Below are 12,907 nucleotides of genomic sequence, written 5' to 3'. Positions count from 1 at the left end.
ATTCCAGCTCAGAGGAGACACAGGCCATCCAGGGAAAGAGAGGCCATGCAGGGCTCTGACCAGCCCAGACACCCATCAGCACAAAGCCTCGGGAGCCAGTGAGTAACACTACGATGGAACTGCCCTCCTCCCATGTTCCACTAGAAGAGGGCACAGGGCATCACAGAGGGCCCACAAAGTGATGCAGGTGACATCAGGAAAAGGGAGAAAGAAGCCACAGGCTGAAGCTGCCCTCTACCCAGAGGACCCTTTAGCACCCCAGGACCGGGACCTGATGGGAAAACACAGCAAGGAGTGCCGCTGGCCCAAGGATGCAGCACATGGGCAAAACAGACACAGCCTACACTCCAGGTCCCAGGGCGACCTCTGAGGCAACCCTACTCAGCGAAGGTCACCCCTCATGCTGACCCCCTATGATACCTGCCTGCTGGCCAGGACTATCTAGGATCCCTCTGAATACATTGTGTCATGAAGAGAATTACCGCAGACCATGTATGCAACAATCAGTCATGACCATACCTTCCCCGACAGTCCCTGGCCCAGGAAGGATGACCATCTGGGAACATGCCCACCCCCATCCGCAGCACAGACCCACCTCCATCTCCGGGATGTGGGCATGCAACTTCTGCACCATGTCCTCAGCCTCCCGCATGCGCCGTGTCAGTTGTGGTGAGTACTCAGCCTGGGTCATCTCACTGTCATAGGACCCCAGGATGGCACGCATGCCATCCCGCTCCTGTGGGCATAGAGAAGAGTTGGTCAGGACCAGTGGGGCAGGGGCTTAAGAGGGGACACTGGTGATGGGCTCAGAGGAACACGGAGACAGTACCTGGAAGAGTTCAAGATTCAGGCTCACACTTACCTGCCAACAGCATCCACCTCCAGAGCTCCTTCCCCAGAGACCCAGGTACTCAGAACTTCCAGACCTTGCACCACCTAGGCCAGTCATCCCAAGAACATGGCCTGGTCTCAGTGCTCACTCTCCCTGTGCCAGGCTGAATACCCCCTTGCTTGGACTTCTGACCAGGTCTCTGACAGTAACAGCTGGAACAAGGACATCAGCCAGCAGTCTGGTGGGTGAAGACAGACTCATCCAACCAGGGACACTGCAGCAACCCACTGGGATAAGAAACACTGCTCTGCCCAACTACCCTGACCCTGAACACAAGGCAAGGTCTATCAGCAAATGACTCCTCATGAATGCTTGAGGCCACCAGCCATGCCCAACAACCTGCCTCCTCTCTCAGCACAAGATGGGAATGATATGAAGCAGTGACCCAAGTTTTCTGAGACAACGGACTGATCACAGAGCCAGGAGTCTCAGTCTGGACAGAGATCACTGCTCATCTATGACCAGCCAGAAGTGCTAAGGTTGACAGTGTGAGTCAGGAAGTCAGGGACCCTGGAAGAAATGGGTGGCTCTTCCCCAGCCAGGACTGACACAGATTCCTTCCTGATGCTGGAGAGATCCATCGCATGTGTCTGAATGGAAAAGTCTGGCTAAGTCAGCAAGAAGGCCTGCAGAGACAGAGGATGCCCCCAGGTGGGGAGTTGAGCTGCTAAAAAGGGCCATGCCTTATAGGGAATCCTGGTCTTCCCCCAGAGTTGCTCACTGCCTCCTCTCCTCCTTTGACTGAGGCTCTCAGATGTGAACCTAAGACCACAGGGTCATGGGGTTCTCCTGGCTTCAGATTCTGCACCTAGGTGGAGAAGATCCATCCTCAACAGATCTAGGACCAGGCTGGGGTTCCTCCAATTTGTCCCGCTGCCTCTACACCCAGTGGTCTATATAAATAGGGGCAGCAGAGTCCTCCTTCAGAAGCCCGGGTGTGCCTGTGCATGCAAACACCCTGAAGGTTTTGCAGGAGGTGGACTCAGATCCTGCAGGTCACGCAGGCCTGGTTGCAATGCCACCTTGCACTGCAGATGTCTTGCTAGTGTGCTCGGTGGCCTCTTCTGGCTCCACCCACTCCTACAGTCAGTGGTGAGGATTCTGGAGCAGCACAGCCCAGGAATAAGCCCAGGGGATGGCTTCTGTGAGACCCTGCTTCAAACCCCAGCTCTTCCCTCAAGTCTCAGTTCCTTCCCAGTAAGATGAAGTCATTAAGAACAGTTACACATCTCAACACTGTTATGGGCAGTGTCCAGAGAGCTGCCCTCTAAACAACTGGTGCTCATGAGTTCACAGAATTATATCAATCTGGTGAACACTAGCGTTAAGAAGCCAGAAAGCAGTGTTTACAAACTCCCTGGCACATACCCATTCCCAAAACATATTCAGGGAAAGCAGCAGGGGAGAGATCAGACCAGCCCCTCATGACATCCCTCTGTGCCCTGGCCAGCAGCTCCCTCCCACCCAGCACTGGCTCAAAGGGCAAATAAATGGCCCTGATGGAGACCTGCTCTTTCAGACCCCCAAGGGAACTAGATCCCCACACAGAAGCAGGGTCTACATGATTGCCAAGGTCCCCATAAGGGCAGCAATCTCTGTGTGTGCTTCCACAGCCTGCTGCCCAACCATGTCTCCAGGAGAGGCCAGGCCCATGGCTCAGTCACCTCCAGCAGGAACACAGGCCCCTCACTTGTGAGGGAGACAGGCGAGGGTGTTGTGGTGTAGGAAACCCTGCCTTCTTTCTCCTTCCTGAGCGAATGGGGCCCTCAGAGCCTCGGGCTGCTGTGTCTAGGCTCTCTGCATTCAATGGCAAGGGACACAGTTGTCACCCCAGTGTGGACTTTGTAATTAGTTGATGACAAAAAATTCAATAAGTGAGAAATTAAAGTTACAAATCCAACTGGAACTGGTCACATATCCGGGGAAAATTTGTTTCCACGGGAAGGTTTATGGAGTGTCATAATTTTATTGAAATCCTATATCTTCCCATTGACTTTTATCGTCTCAAGCTGGTTACCCAAGTTATCATTACCAGAGTGTCGATGCCGCGCAAGGCTGGGGCGGGGGATCTCCTTTCATAAACAAGCTACAATTGTCTCCTTTATTGACCAATAAATCTCCAAAATGCTGCCCTTCACTACGGCTCTCTTCTATTACATCTCCAGGCTAGCAAAGAAGAAAAATGTAAAGTGAAAAGTTTGTTGTTTGTACCTTTTCAAGAAATTGTTTTGTCATTAGTAGAAGAGCAGGCACTGTGCTGGTGTGATGTGGTAACGACTTTTTAATGACTGATTCCACTTGTGGTAAAGTTCGCTTCGTTTCCACTTGAGCAAACACAGGCGATTAATCGCTGCACAAACAGGCACCCAGGCTCTGTCGACAGAAGCCTTAAAGACTTGCTTGAGAAGTACAAAACAAAACAATACTTTCCACTGGGTGCTTCTCCTGGGTACAGAATGGTCCTGTCTGTGAGCAAAGGAGTTGGCTTGTCACTCCATTAATTAATGGCAACTCGGAGAGAATGCTGGGAGACAGGTTCACCTTTGAAGAAGTCAGTGGAGGACCTGAGGTCGTGTGCCTTTGGATACCCCTAAGCCAACCAGAAGGGATGTTGAGTGCTCCCGATGCCTGTGGTGACCAGTCAGAGGCCATCCTAGTCCTGGGTCCCCCTCAACAAGAAAGCTAAGGGAGTTGGGAGTGCCCAGTGGTGAAGAAAGAGAAAACCATAAAGCAGGAAAGAATTTCAAGATCAAGGCCAAACAGGGATTTTCTAGAAGGAAAGTGAGACACGTAACTGCAGAATTACTTGTCGCTGGTCCTGGGCATCTGCTCACAGCTCATGAGTACCTGAGCTTCCCACAATGCCCTTTCTCCACAGTGAGAGCCTGTCCCAGCTGAGCACACACCAGGCAGTGAGGCCAGCAGGGGGCATGACTACCATCATGAGACAGACAGCAGCAAGCAGGGGTACAGAGCTCTTGGGAGGCAGGAAGCTGGGGGCTCAGGGAGTGGGGTGGGAGGTCAAGGAGAAACCTGCAGGCTGACACCATTATAGAAACAAATACAAAGGACAGACCAGGCGAGTAGAGGGTGCAAAGCAGTCTGAGCCCAGCACCCCTGACCCTGCCCTGGGGACCCATCTGCTGCCAATCCCTCCACATGAAACCACCCTTCTTGACCCCACTTCCCACCTTGCCTCATTGGCCACCCTGGCTTCTCTCTTTTTTTTTTTTTTTTTTTTTTTTTGCAGTGCTGGGGATTGAACCCAGGACCTTGTGCTTGCAAGGTGAGCACTCTACTAACTGAGCTACCTCCCCAGATCCACCCTGGCTTCTTAACAGGCTCCCAGGGGACACCCAAAGCCCCCCTAGATAGCCACTGCCTTCCGCCCCTCCACTGCCCACAGATGCTAGGCTCTTGTTTGCCTCAAGGCTGGCCTGGAAAGTTCCTCCAGCAGAAATAGGATGGGGCCATCTTCCTTCAGATACAGCACTGCTACACACAGTGCACCCAGGCTTGCCGTAATCCTAGACCCTCTCTACAGAGTCTGCACCCACGTCAGTCATGACCCTCATCTCCCTTGCCCAGCAGTTTGAGGTTCATTTGAGCCAACCAAGGACCTAAGGGAGGGTTCTCCCTCCCAGTTGTAGGACTACAACCAGTGGCCTGGAGGGAAGGTTTTTTGTTTTTTGTTTTTTTTACACTCCAGCCCTTTCTTCAGGCAGAGGAAAAGGCTCCATGACTCCAGACTCCCATGGCTCTGGGCAAGCAGGCAGCACCACAGGCCATCAGGGGAGAGAGAGTTCCAGTAGATGACAGGACCAAGACAGAACACAGAGAGGGTGCACTTCTCTGCAGACAGTACGTGTCACACAAGTGCATAACTGTGTGAGCATAAGTGCACATAATAAATTTCACTGGGCAACACAGATGTGGCCAGCAGAGTGCAGGAGCCATGTTGCTGACACTCCCCACCCTAATGGGCCTGGTCCTACTGCTGCCCCGGAGCCCCCGGGCAAGTCCTGCAGGGGTGCAGGTCTCCAGGAGAACCTGTGTAATCACCAAGGGCTTCCGGAAGCCTCGGCTACCTAGGGACCCAGTACATTCATCTTTTATCCTCTTGTTCATATATTCACCACATGGATTCCATGAAGAGAAGTCAGGGAAAGTGGAGAGAAGGAAGTCTAGGCCTTCGAGAACCCAGAACAGACCTATGGCCCAAGTACTGGAGAGATGCCAGGTGGACACAGGTGACCGCAGCATACAGACTCCAGCTGATGCATGGAGGGAAGGGCACACCAGTCAGAAGGTACAGTGTGGGCAGTCCCCAGTGTAAGAACAACAGAGAAGTGGAGAAGTGGTGATTGCCCCTCGGCCACCATCTGCCAAGAGGAGGCCTTTTCCACTGAGCTCTTGAGACCAGTCCCAGAACACACTGAGGAGTGGCTTGGGAATGAAGAGACACCCTCCACATATACATGGATGGCCACAGGGTAGGTCACCTGGGCAGTGAGATGCCACACACCTGCTGAGACAGTGGGGGACAGCAGTGTGGGGAGGAGCTTGCCTTCTGCTGGGAACACCCTGGACTGGAGAAAGGCAGAGCAGTGGCATGGAGGAGCCAAGAGTGGCAGCCACAGTCCCAGCCTGGGAAGGGGAGTCAGGAGGGAGCCTGTCAAGAAACAGAGAATTCAAGAAGGCTGGTCGCACCTCAGGTGCTGCATGGGAACAGGTGTCAGCACAATTGTCACTGAGCTTCCTTCTTCCCACCTCCCAGACTGCAGCCCATCATCCCTCCAGTGACATGAGGTGTGCAAACCCAGGATGAGCTCCCAGGCCACAGAGGCCCAAAAAGGCCCAAATCCTGGCTGGACATCAACTTGCTTATGACCTTGGTGAAAACAATCAGCTCCCTGAGCCTCAGGACATTCAATCGTGAGGCAAAAGGGACAAAGCGCCCAGCCAGTCTCAAGTTCACATGTGACTTACACACCAGGCTCTGGCACTTGCTAGGTGCTGAGTCATTGCTGGCCACTGTGGTTGTCACTGCTGTCCTCATGACCCTTCCTGCCACTGTTTCTGTTTCTCCTATGGGGAGAAGACACCAGGTGCCCTGCTGAGACAGTAAGTGTTGCAGAGCCTATCTCATGGTGAAGCAGCCAGTGCTTGAGAGGAGAAAGAGCCTGCCCAGGATCATGAGCCAGGGGAGGTCCCCTGGTCCCCTTGTTCCTTCCTGTTCCCAGGAAGCGGGGGTGAGCCCAGAGAGACCAAGCTGGGCTGGCAAGCACTTACAGGCAGGAAGGTCCCTCCTCGGATTCTCCTCCGGGCAAAGCAGTGGCCCCTCATTCACTCCTTTCCATTCACCCTCCCTGCCTCTATTGCCAGGGCCACTGGGTCTGCCTTGCCCTCTGGGGCCGCCCATGCATTCCCAGGGCTCTCAGAATGGAGCCACAGCATGCAGGAAAGCTGCCCAGCCCTTTGGCCACCCCCGACACCCCTCACCTAACTTGGTTACCTGCACTCAACTGTTGGTCCCTCCACAGGTTTTTCTTAAGAAAAGGAATTAGGATTATGAGTAGCTGCCCTGTTCCAGTTACCTCCCCTCACAGGGAATCACCAGCAGCTTAATGGAGTCCAGAAAAAACCGGAGACTGCCAGCTCTGCCTACCCTAGGCCCCCTCTTCTGTCAACCAAGTTTTTCTCAGATCCCATCCCTGGTGCACAGAGGGATCCCCAGGGTCTCCAGTAGCAGGACCCTTTGGCCACACAAAGTAGGAAGATTTCCAGGGTCTTCCCTTACACTATCAGGAGGCTGCTGGCACCAGAAGAGCAGGACCCCCTGGGGATGACACTGACCAGGGGCTGTGGGGTGCCCGGCTCCATTAGAAACATGCAAAGGGCAGGACAGACACTGGCCAGCTAAGAAAGCAGTCGAAGCAGAACAAACGACATAATCACCTGCATGTTCTGCAAACTAGCAGCATTTCAGAAAAGCAAAACTTCCTTTCCCACACCTGCCCCACAGGAGGGTAGGCAACCCCAGGGGAGAAGGTCACATGAAGTGAACAGGGGCGGTGCTGCCGCTCCACAACCAAATCAGCACCTGGGTCAGGTGCCATGGCTCCTTTCCCCCTGGGAATGCAGGGAGGCCTCTGCTCTCAAAGCTGCTCCATTGAGGGGCCCTGGCTGCAGCTGTCCATGATGAGTTGATCAGATGGGGGTTCAATGGCTCCCTGCTCCAGGCTGTGAGGCCCCTTTGGCTCTAGCTGTGCCCTCCAGTCTGCTGCTATGTGGATAGCTCTGCTCACCTGCCTCCCCCATGAGGAACCTGCAAGGCTTCACAGTCACCTGTGAACCCAGACACCTCTCCTGCATCCCAGCCCAAGGTTAAGCCCCCAAGGTGGAGGACCCAGATGCCCAGGACATGAGCAGCTCTACCCCAGCACAGGACACTGCTCGACAGGTGCCCAGGAAGAGCTCTGGAAAAAAGGAGGACAGGGGAGAGGATGCCGAAGCTTCCTCTCTGATCCACTCCAGCCCGCCCTTCAGCTCTTGGGTGCCAGGGTTCTGACCCAGAGCCTGGTCCCAGACAAACATGTGCAGCCTGGGCAGGGCTCAGTCCTAGGAGGGTTTCCTGGAGCACCTCCATCTGGCTGCTTCCTTCTGGCACACATTAGGAACTAGAAATCACTCTTGGAAAAGGACTCATTGGGCAGAAGGAAACCTATTTTCAGGGTCAGAAGATCTGCCTTCCACAGTGGCCCAACCCTGACAGCAGACATCAGAGGTGACAAGACACATCTAAAGCCTTCTTCATGATGTCTGCACTGCACATCTCTGTGAGACAGGCTGTCCACTCCTGAGCCCACAGAGCAGGCCTTGCATACTGCACAGGCCTTGATGTGCAAAGATGCCAGGCAGACTCTGCCCCAAGCGAGCAACAAGCACCCACATCACACTGACTGACCCATAACCTCCAGGGCTGGTGGGAGCCCTGGCCAAGCAGGTAAACTCCCTAGGAAGCATCACATAAGGATGTATGTGACACAGACCCCGAGTGTAGATCCTGGGCTTGCAGACAAGGAAAGGCCCCAAGTGTTGTGTCTGAGCAACAATAGGTGATGGAACCTGGACAGAACAGCCACTATTCACAGTGGGCAGGCTTGTATCTAAACAGACCACTACACTGCCAATGGTATATGCACACATGTTAGCCTGGAGGCTGTTTAGGTGGGGAAAAAATACATAAAATCCTAGTGCTGATAATTTGTGACTACAAGGCTACACTCATAAAAACTAGGAGCTGGATAATCCCAGGAAGAAACACATGCAATGTCTAAGACCAGACACAAACAGGAGGCAAGGGGCTAATACAGGTCCTTACTAGACAGCATGATTCACTCCATGCAGTGAATAAACCTCAAGGACAAAGTTCTAAGAGTATAAGCTTTTCATCAAAACTCACAAAATGTAAATGACAATGAACCAACAACACGAAATTTAGGAGAATGAAACCCACAGAAACACACAGTGTACTAGAATAATCAGAAAATAAGTATATCTAATATGTTTAGGTCATAAAGGAATTTAAATTATTCAGTATGTCAATAGAAATAAGCAATAAAAATGATCACAACCAAAAGAACTAAGTAAGACAAATAAAATTAAAATAGAATGCTTAAATATTTAAATGTCACAAGGTAAATCAGCAGTTTAGATGTGGCTGAAGAGATTTAGTAAACTGAAGGATAAATCTAAAGAATTATCCAGAAAGAACAGAAAAAAACAAACGCAGAAAATATGAAGACACTCAGAGACACACAAGGTATAACAACGAAGTCTAAAATGTGTCTCACCAAAAATTACAGAAAGAAGAGACAGGCAGTCATCAAGGTGCAATGGTTGAGAACCTTCCAGAATCAATAACCATAACCAACTTCAGATTAACAAGTCACCCATACTGCAAAGAGTGGGGACAGGAAATTGATACACCTTGACAGTTAGAGCAAGACTGGGAGTCATGCGGGTCCCAGAGACAAGTGCAGGAAGGACAGACTGTGGCAGGTGTGCCGCCATGACAGGTGTTTGGGTCCATGTGTTAGGAGGAAAGGAGATCAACACTTATCACCAACAAGATTTTCCAGACAAAAGCAAAAAGGATGTATTTCAGAAGAAATGACTGTGATCAGAGATAAGAATAAAGAGCAAAGCCACGAACCTATGTGCACAAATCCAGACGGTTACCAATATTACAAGAGCACAGCTGCCCATCTTACAGGGCCTCAACCAGTATTGCAGACTGAGACCTCTCTATCAGAAATAGGCAGATCCACAGAGAGAATCATTAAGGATACAGACCAGTCAAACAGCACCATCAGTCACCTGGGTCTAATTGGCTTCATCTGCCAACAGCAGAACCCATGTCCCCCCTCTCAAGCTCACAGGAATGTTCGCAAGAGAGATCACATGCAGGACCATAAAACACACTTGAACAAATGTAAAGAGGACAAATCACATAGAGTAGTTCTTAGATCATACTGCATTAAATTAAACTGGAAATCAATGACAAGACAATCATATAGTCCCAAAATATTTGGAAATCAATGTACTTTTAATTACACATGGCTCAAGAGAAGTCTCAAGAGAAAAATCAATCATGACTTTGAACATGAAAATGAATACAATTTTTCAAAATTTGTGGGATGCAGCAAAAGCAGGGCTCAGAGGTAAATTTATAGCATTGAGTGCCTATTTTAGAAACAAAGACCTAAAACAAACCATCCAGTTAGGAAAACGACAAGTTTCCAGTTAGGAAACGACACAAAGAAGAAAAATGTAAGCCTAAAGCAAGCAGAAGAAAGAAATAGTGAAAATTAGAGCAGAAGTTAGGTGAAATGGAAACAGAAAATCTAGAGAGAACACACCAAAATCCAGATAAAAATTTGGTTCTTCAAAAAGATCAATGAAGTGAATAAACCTCTAGCTAGGTTAATCGAGAGGGGGAGAGAATACACAGATTCCTAACATGGAGAGAAGGGGCTGTCACTGAATCCTCTGTGTACAATGACAGGATAATAAAAAGACATTATGAACAACTATATACTTAGGAATTTGATAAGTCACATGAAAGGGGCTGAGTCCCTGAAATATATAAACTACCAAAATCCACAAGGCCCCCAGCACCACCTCTGCCTCTGTCCTGACTCTGAAACACACCATGCCCTGCTGCTCTGTGACTCAGTCAGTTGCTCACCTTTCCTGCAGGTGTGAACCCCAGCAAGAACTGACAAGGTGTTAAGGTTGCTGACTAAAACAATGAAAGATCAAACATGCTGCTGAACATGTAGAAACCAGTCCCAGTTCTGAGCCAAATTCCTCAAACTCCTCTAAATAACTCCACAATCCAACCTCTTGCTGTCTGTCACAAGGAAGCTGCAGACCCCCTGTATGCCTTTCCCCCTAATGAATGCTTTGTTGCACTGCCCACCCTGGTATTGAAGACTTCTTCTTTTGGAATATCAAGTAACCCAATCTAGGAATGGTTTGGGGCTATCCCTGTGGGAACTCTCCTGCTGCTACTTTTGGGGCTACTCCAGTGATGGGTTCAGTAAGATAGAACAGCCCATATCTATGAAAGAAAATGAATCGGCAATTAATAACCTACACAAAAGGAAAACACCAGATTCACATGGTTTTCCTAATGAATTCAACCAAATATTTAAGTGAGAAATGATATTAATTCACTATAATCTGTTCAGAAAAGAGCAGTCAACTATTCTGCATGATACTGTTCAGGCAATGCACACAGCATCTGTCAAAACCCATATAACTAGCCAGGCACAGTGGTGCACATCTATAATTCCAGTTATCTGAGAGGCTGAGGCAGGAGGATCACTTGAGCCCAGGAGTTTGAGACCATCCCCTGGGCAACACCATAAGATCCCATCTTGTTAAAAAGCAAAAACAAAAATGAACAAACAACAACAACAACAAAATCACCAAAGAACTATATGACACAGAAATGTCAATGTAAACTATGGATTTTAGTGATAAGTTATCTGTCAGTACTGGTTCATTGATTGTAACAAATGTATCACAGTAACACAGGATGTTAATACAGGCAAAAGTGTAAACCTAAAATGAAGATTAACTTAAGTAAAAAGTGTCTTTTCAAACCTCCAAACAGGTGTGCACCACAGCCTATAGTAACAGCCTCCAGGCCAGGCAAAAGGAAGCAGAATCAAGGGTTTTCAAGCACTTGGCTCACTGGGATGAGACGGGTGTACTAACCTTTACCAGACTTTGATAAATAAAGAGCCTATCTTATCATCATTAGTGTAGCTTCTAAAAAACTATATAAAAGCATACATAGTTACCAAGATAATGAGGAGGACAAAATGTTAAAAAATTGTTTTTTATTCTACAAGCACAAAAAGAAAAGAAAAAGAACACTAACAAAAGCAACTATAAGAAGGACAATTTAAATGCAAATGTATCATTACATTAAGGGCAACCAAAATAAATATCTCAACTAAAAAAAAAAAAAAAAAAAAAAAAAAAAACAAGATTTTCAGGTTGAACAAAAACACAAAATCTATCTTACCTTGTACATAAGAGAAACATTTATAATAAAACAAATGAAGAACGTTTCAGTGAAAGTTGAAGAAGCAAAGTACAAACGATTAAAAAAAAAAAAGCTGATAAATCCACAAAGGAGATTTAATGATTAAAAGAATCCATAAAGAATATTTCATAATAATAAAAGGCTAAATTCACCAGGAAGACAATGCTTTTCAATTTGTATGTGCCTAATAAAACAGCATCCAAAGATATACTCAATAATTGAGAAAATTAAAAGGAAAAATAGACAACATACAATCATGATGGGAAATTTCAATATAATTCTCTAAGGAACATAAGATAACTTTATAAAGGATATAGAAAACTCGAACAGAACAATTAACAACTGGCACAGACATTAGAGAACACTGCACTCAACAAACACAGAATACACATTATTTTTAAGTGTACATGGGTGGTTTATAAAATGACTAATACTGGGGTCATAAGGCATAGCCTGATAAGTTTTAAAGGACTGATGCCATTCAATGTATAGGCTAAGCACAGGAAAATAGAAATCAATAATAAGAGGTTTTTAAAAAATCAACAAATGGTTGGAAATTAAGAAATTTATTTATGAGTAACCCATTAGTCAAAATAAAAACAAAATGGAAATGGTTAAATATTTGAACTGAATGATAAATACCACAGTTTGGACCTTATGAGTGTTCAAAGGTCCAGGTGTTGATGGCTTGGTCAGTGGTACTTCAGGGAGATGGTAGAACCTCTAGGAGGTACAGCCCAGGAGAAGGAAGTAGGTCACTGGGGATGTACCCTTGAGGGAACAGTGAAACCCTGGCCCTTCCTCATCACCTCTTTTGTTTCTGGGCCACAAGGTAAGAGTTCTGCTCTACCACACTCTCCTGACATGATGTTCTACCCCACCATAAGCCCAAAGCAACAGGGCCCATTGATCATGAGCTAGAACCTCCAAAACTGTGAGCCAAAATAAACCTTTCTCTTTATAAGTTGAATATATCAGGTATGTATGTATGGAATACTGACTAACACTAGGAAAATATACCATATCAAAACATACGTTATGCAACTAAATTTTTAACCTTAATACATGTTAGAAGAAAGGATAAGAATGAATTATCTACAAGTATAACTCGAAAAATTAGAACAATGACAAATAAAACCCAAAGACAGAAGGAAATAATATACAAGAGAAATTAATGTAACAGACTAGATATGAAAGAATCAATAAACCCAAAAGTGAATTCATTCCAAAAACTAATAAAATTGATAAGCAGCTGGTGATAGCAATCAAGAAAAAATAACCAAATAACAAGAGTAGAAGAAGACATAACTACAGAGCATAAAATATTTCAAATATAAAGATACATGAAAAACTTGACACAAGTAAACTTGAAAGTTTAGATAAAATGGACT

General features: G+C 47.4%; 1 protein-coding gene across 4 annotated transcripts in view; it reads right to left on the bottom strand.

The window, feature by feature from the left end:
* The window catches only part of Mad1l1 (mitotic arrest deficient 1 like 1), a 343,584-nt gene that overhangs the window by 168,119 nt on the left and 162,558 nt on the right, over positions 1-12,907 (bottom strand). For all 4 annotated transcript variants that reach the window (XM_047533482.1, XM_047533484.1, XM_047533483.1 and 1 more), the window contains one exon: positions 596-736. In XM_047533482.1, coding sequence (XP_047389438.1) covers positions 596-736 — 141 coding nt within the window. The remainder of the gene's footprint in view (positions 1-595; positions 737-12,907) is intronic.

Source organism: Sciurus carolinensis, chromosome 18 (genome assembly GCF_902686445.1).
Source record: "Sciurus carolinensis chromosome 18, mSciCar1.2, whole genome shotgun sequence".
NCBI classification, from domain to species: Eukaryota; Metazoa; Chordata; class Mammalia; order Rodentia; family Sciuridae; genus Sciurus; species Sciurus carolinensis.
This window is presented reverse-complemented; position numbering and strand designations above follow the sequence as displayed.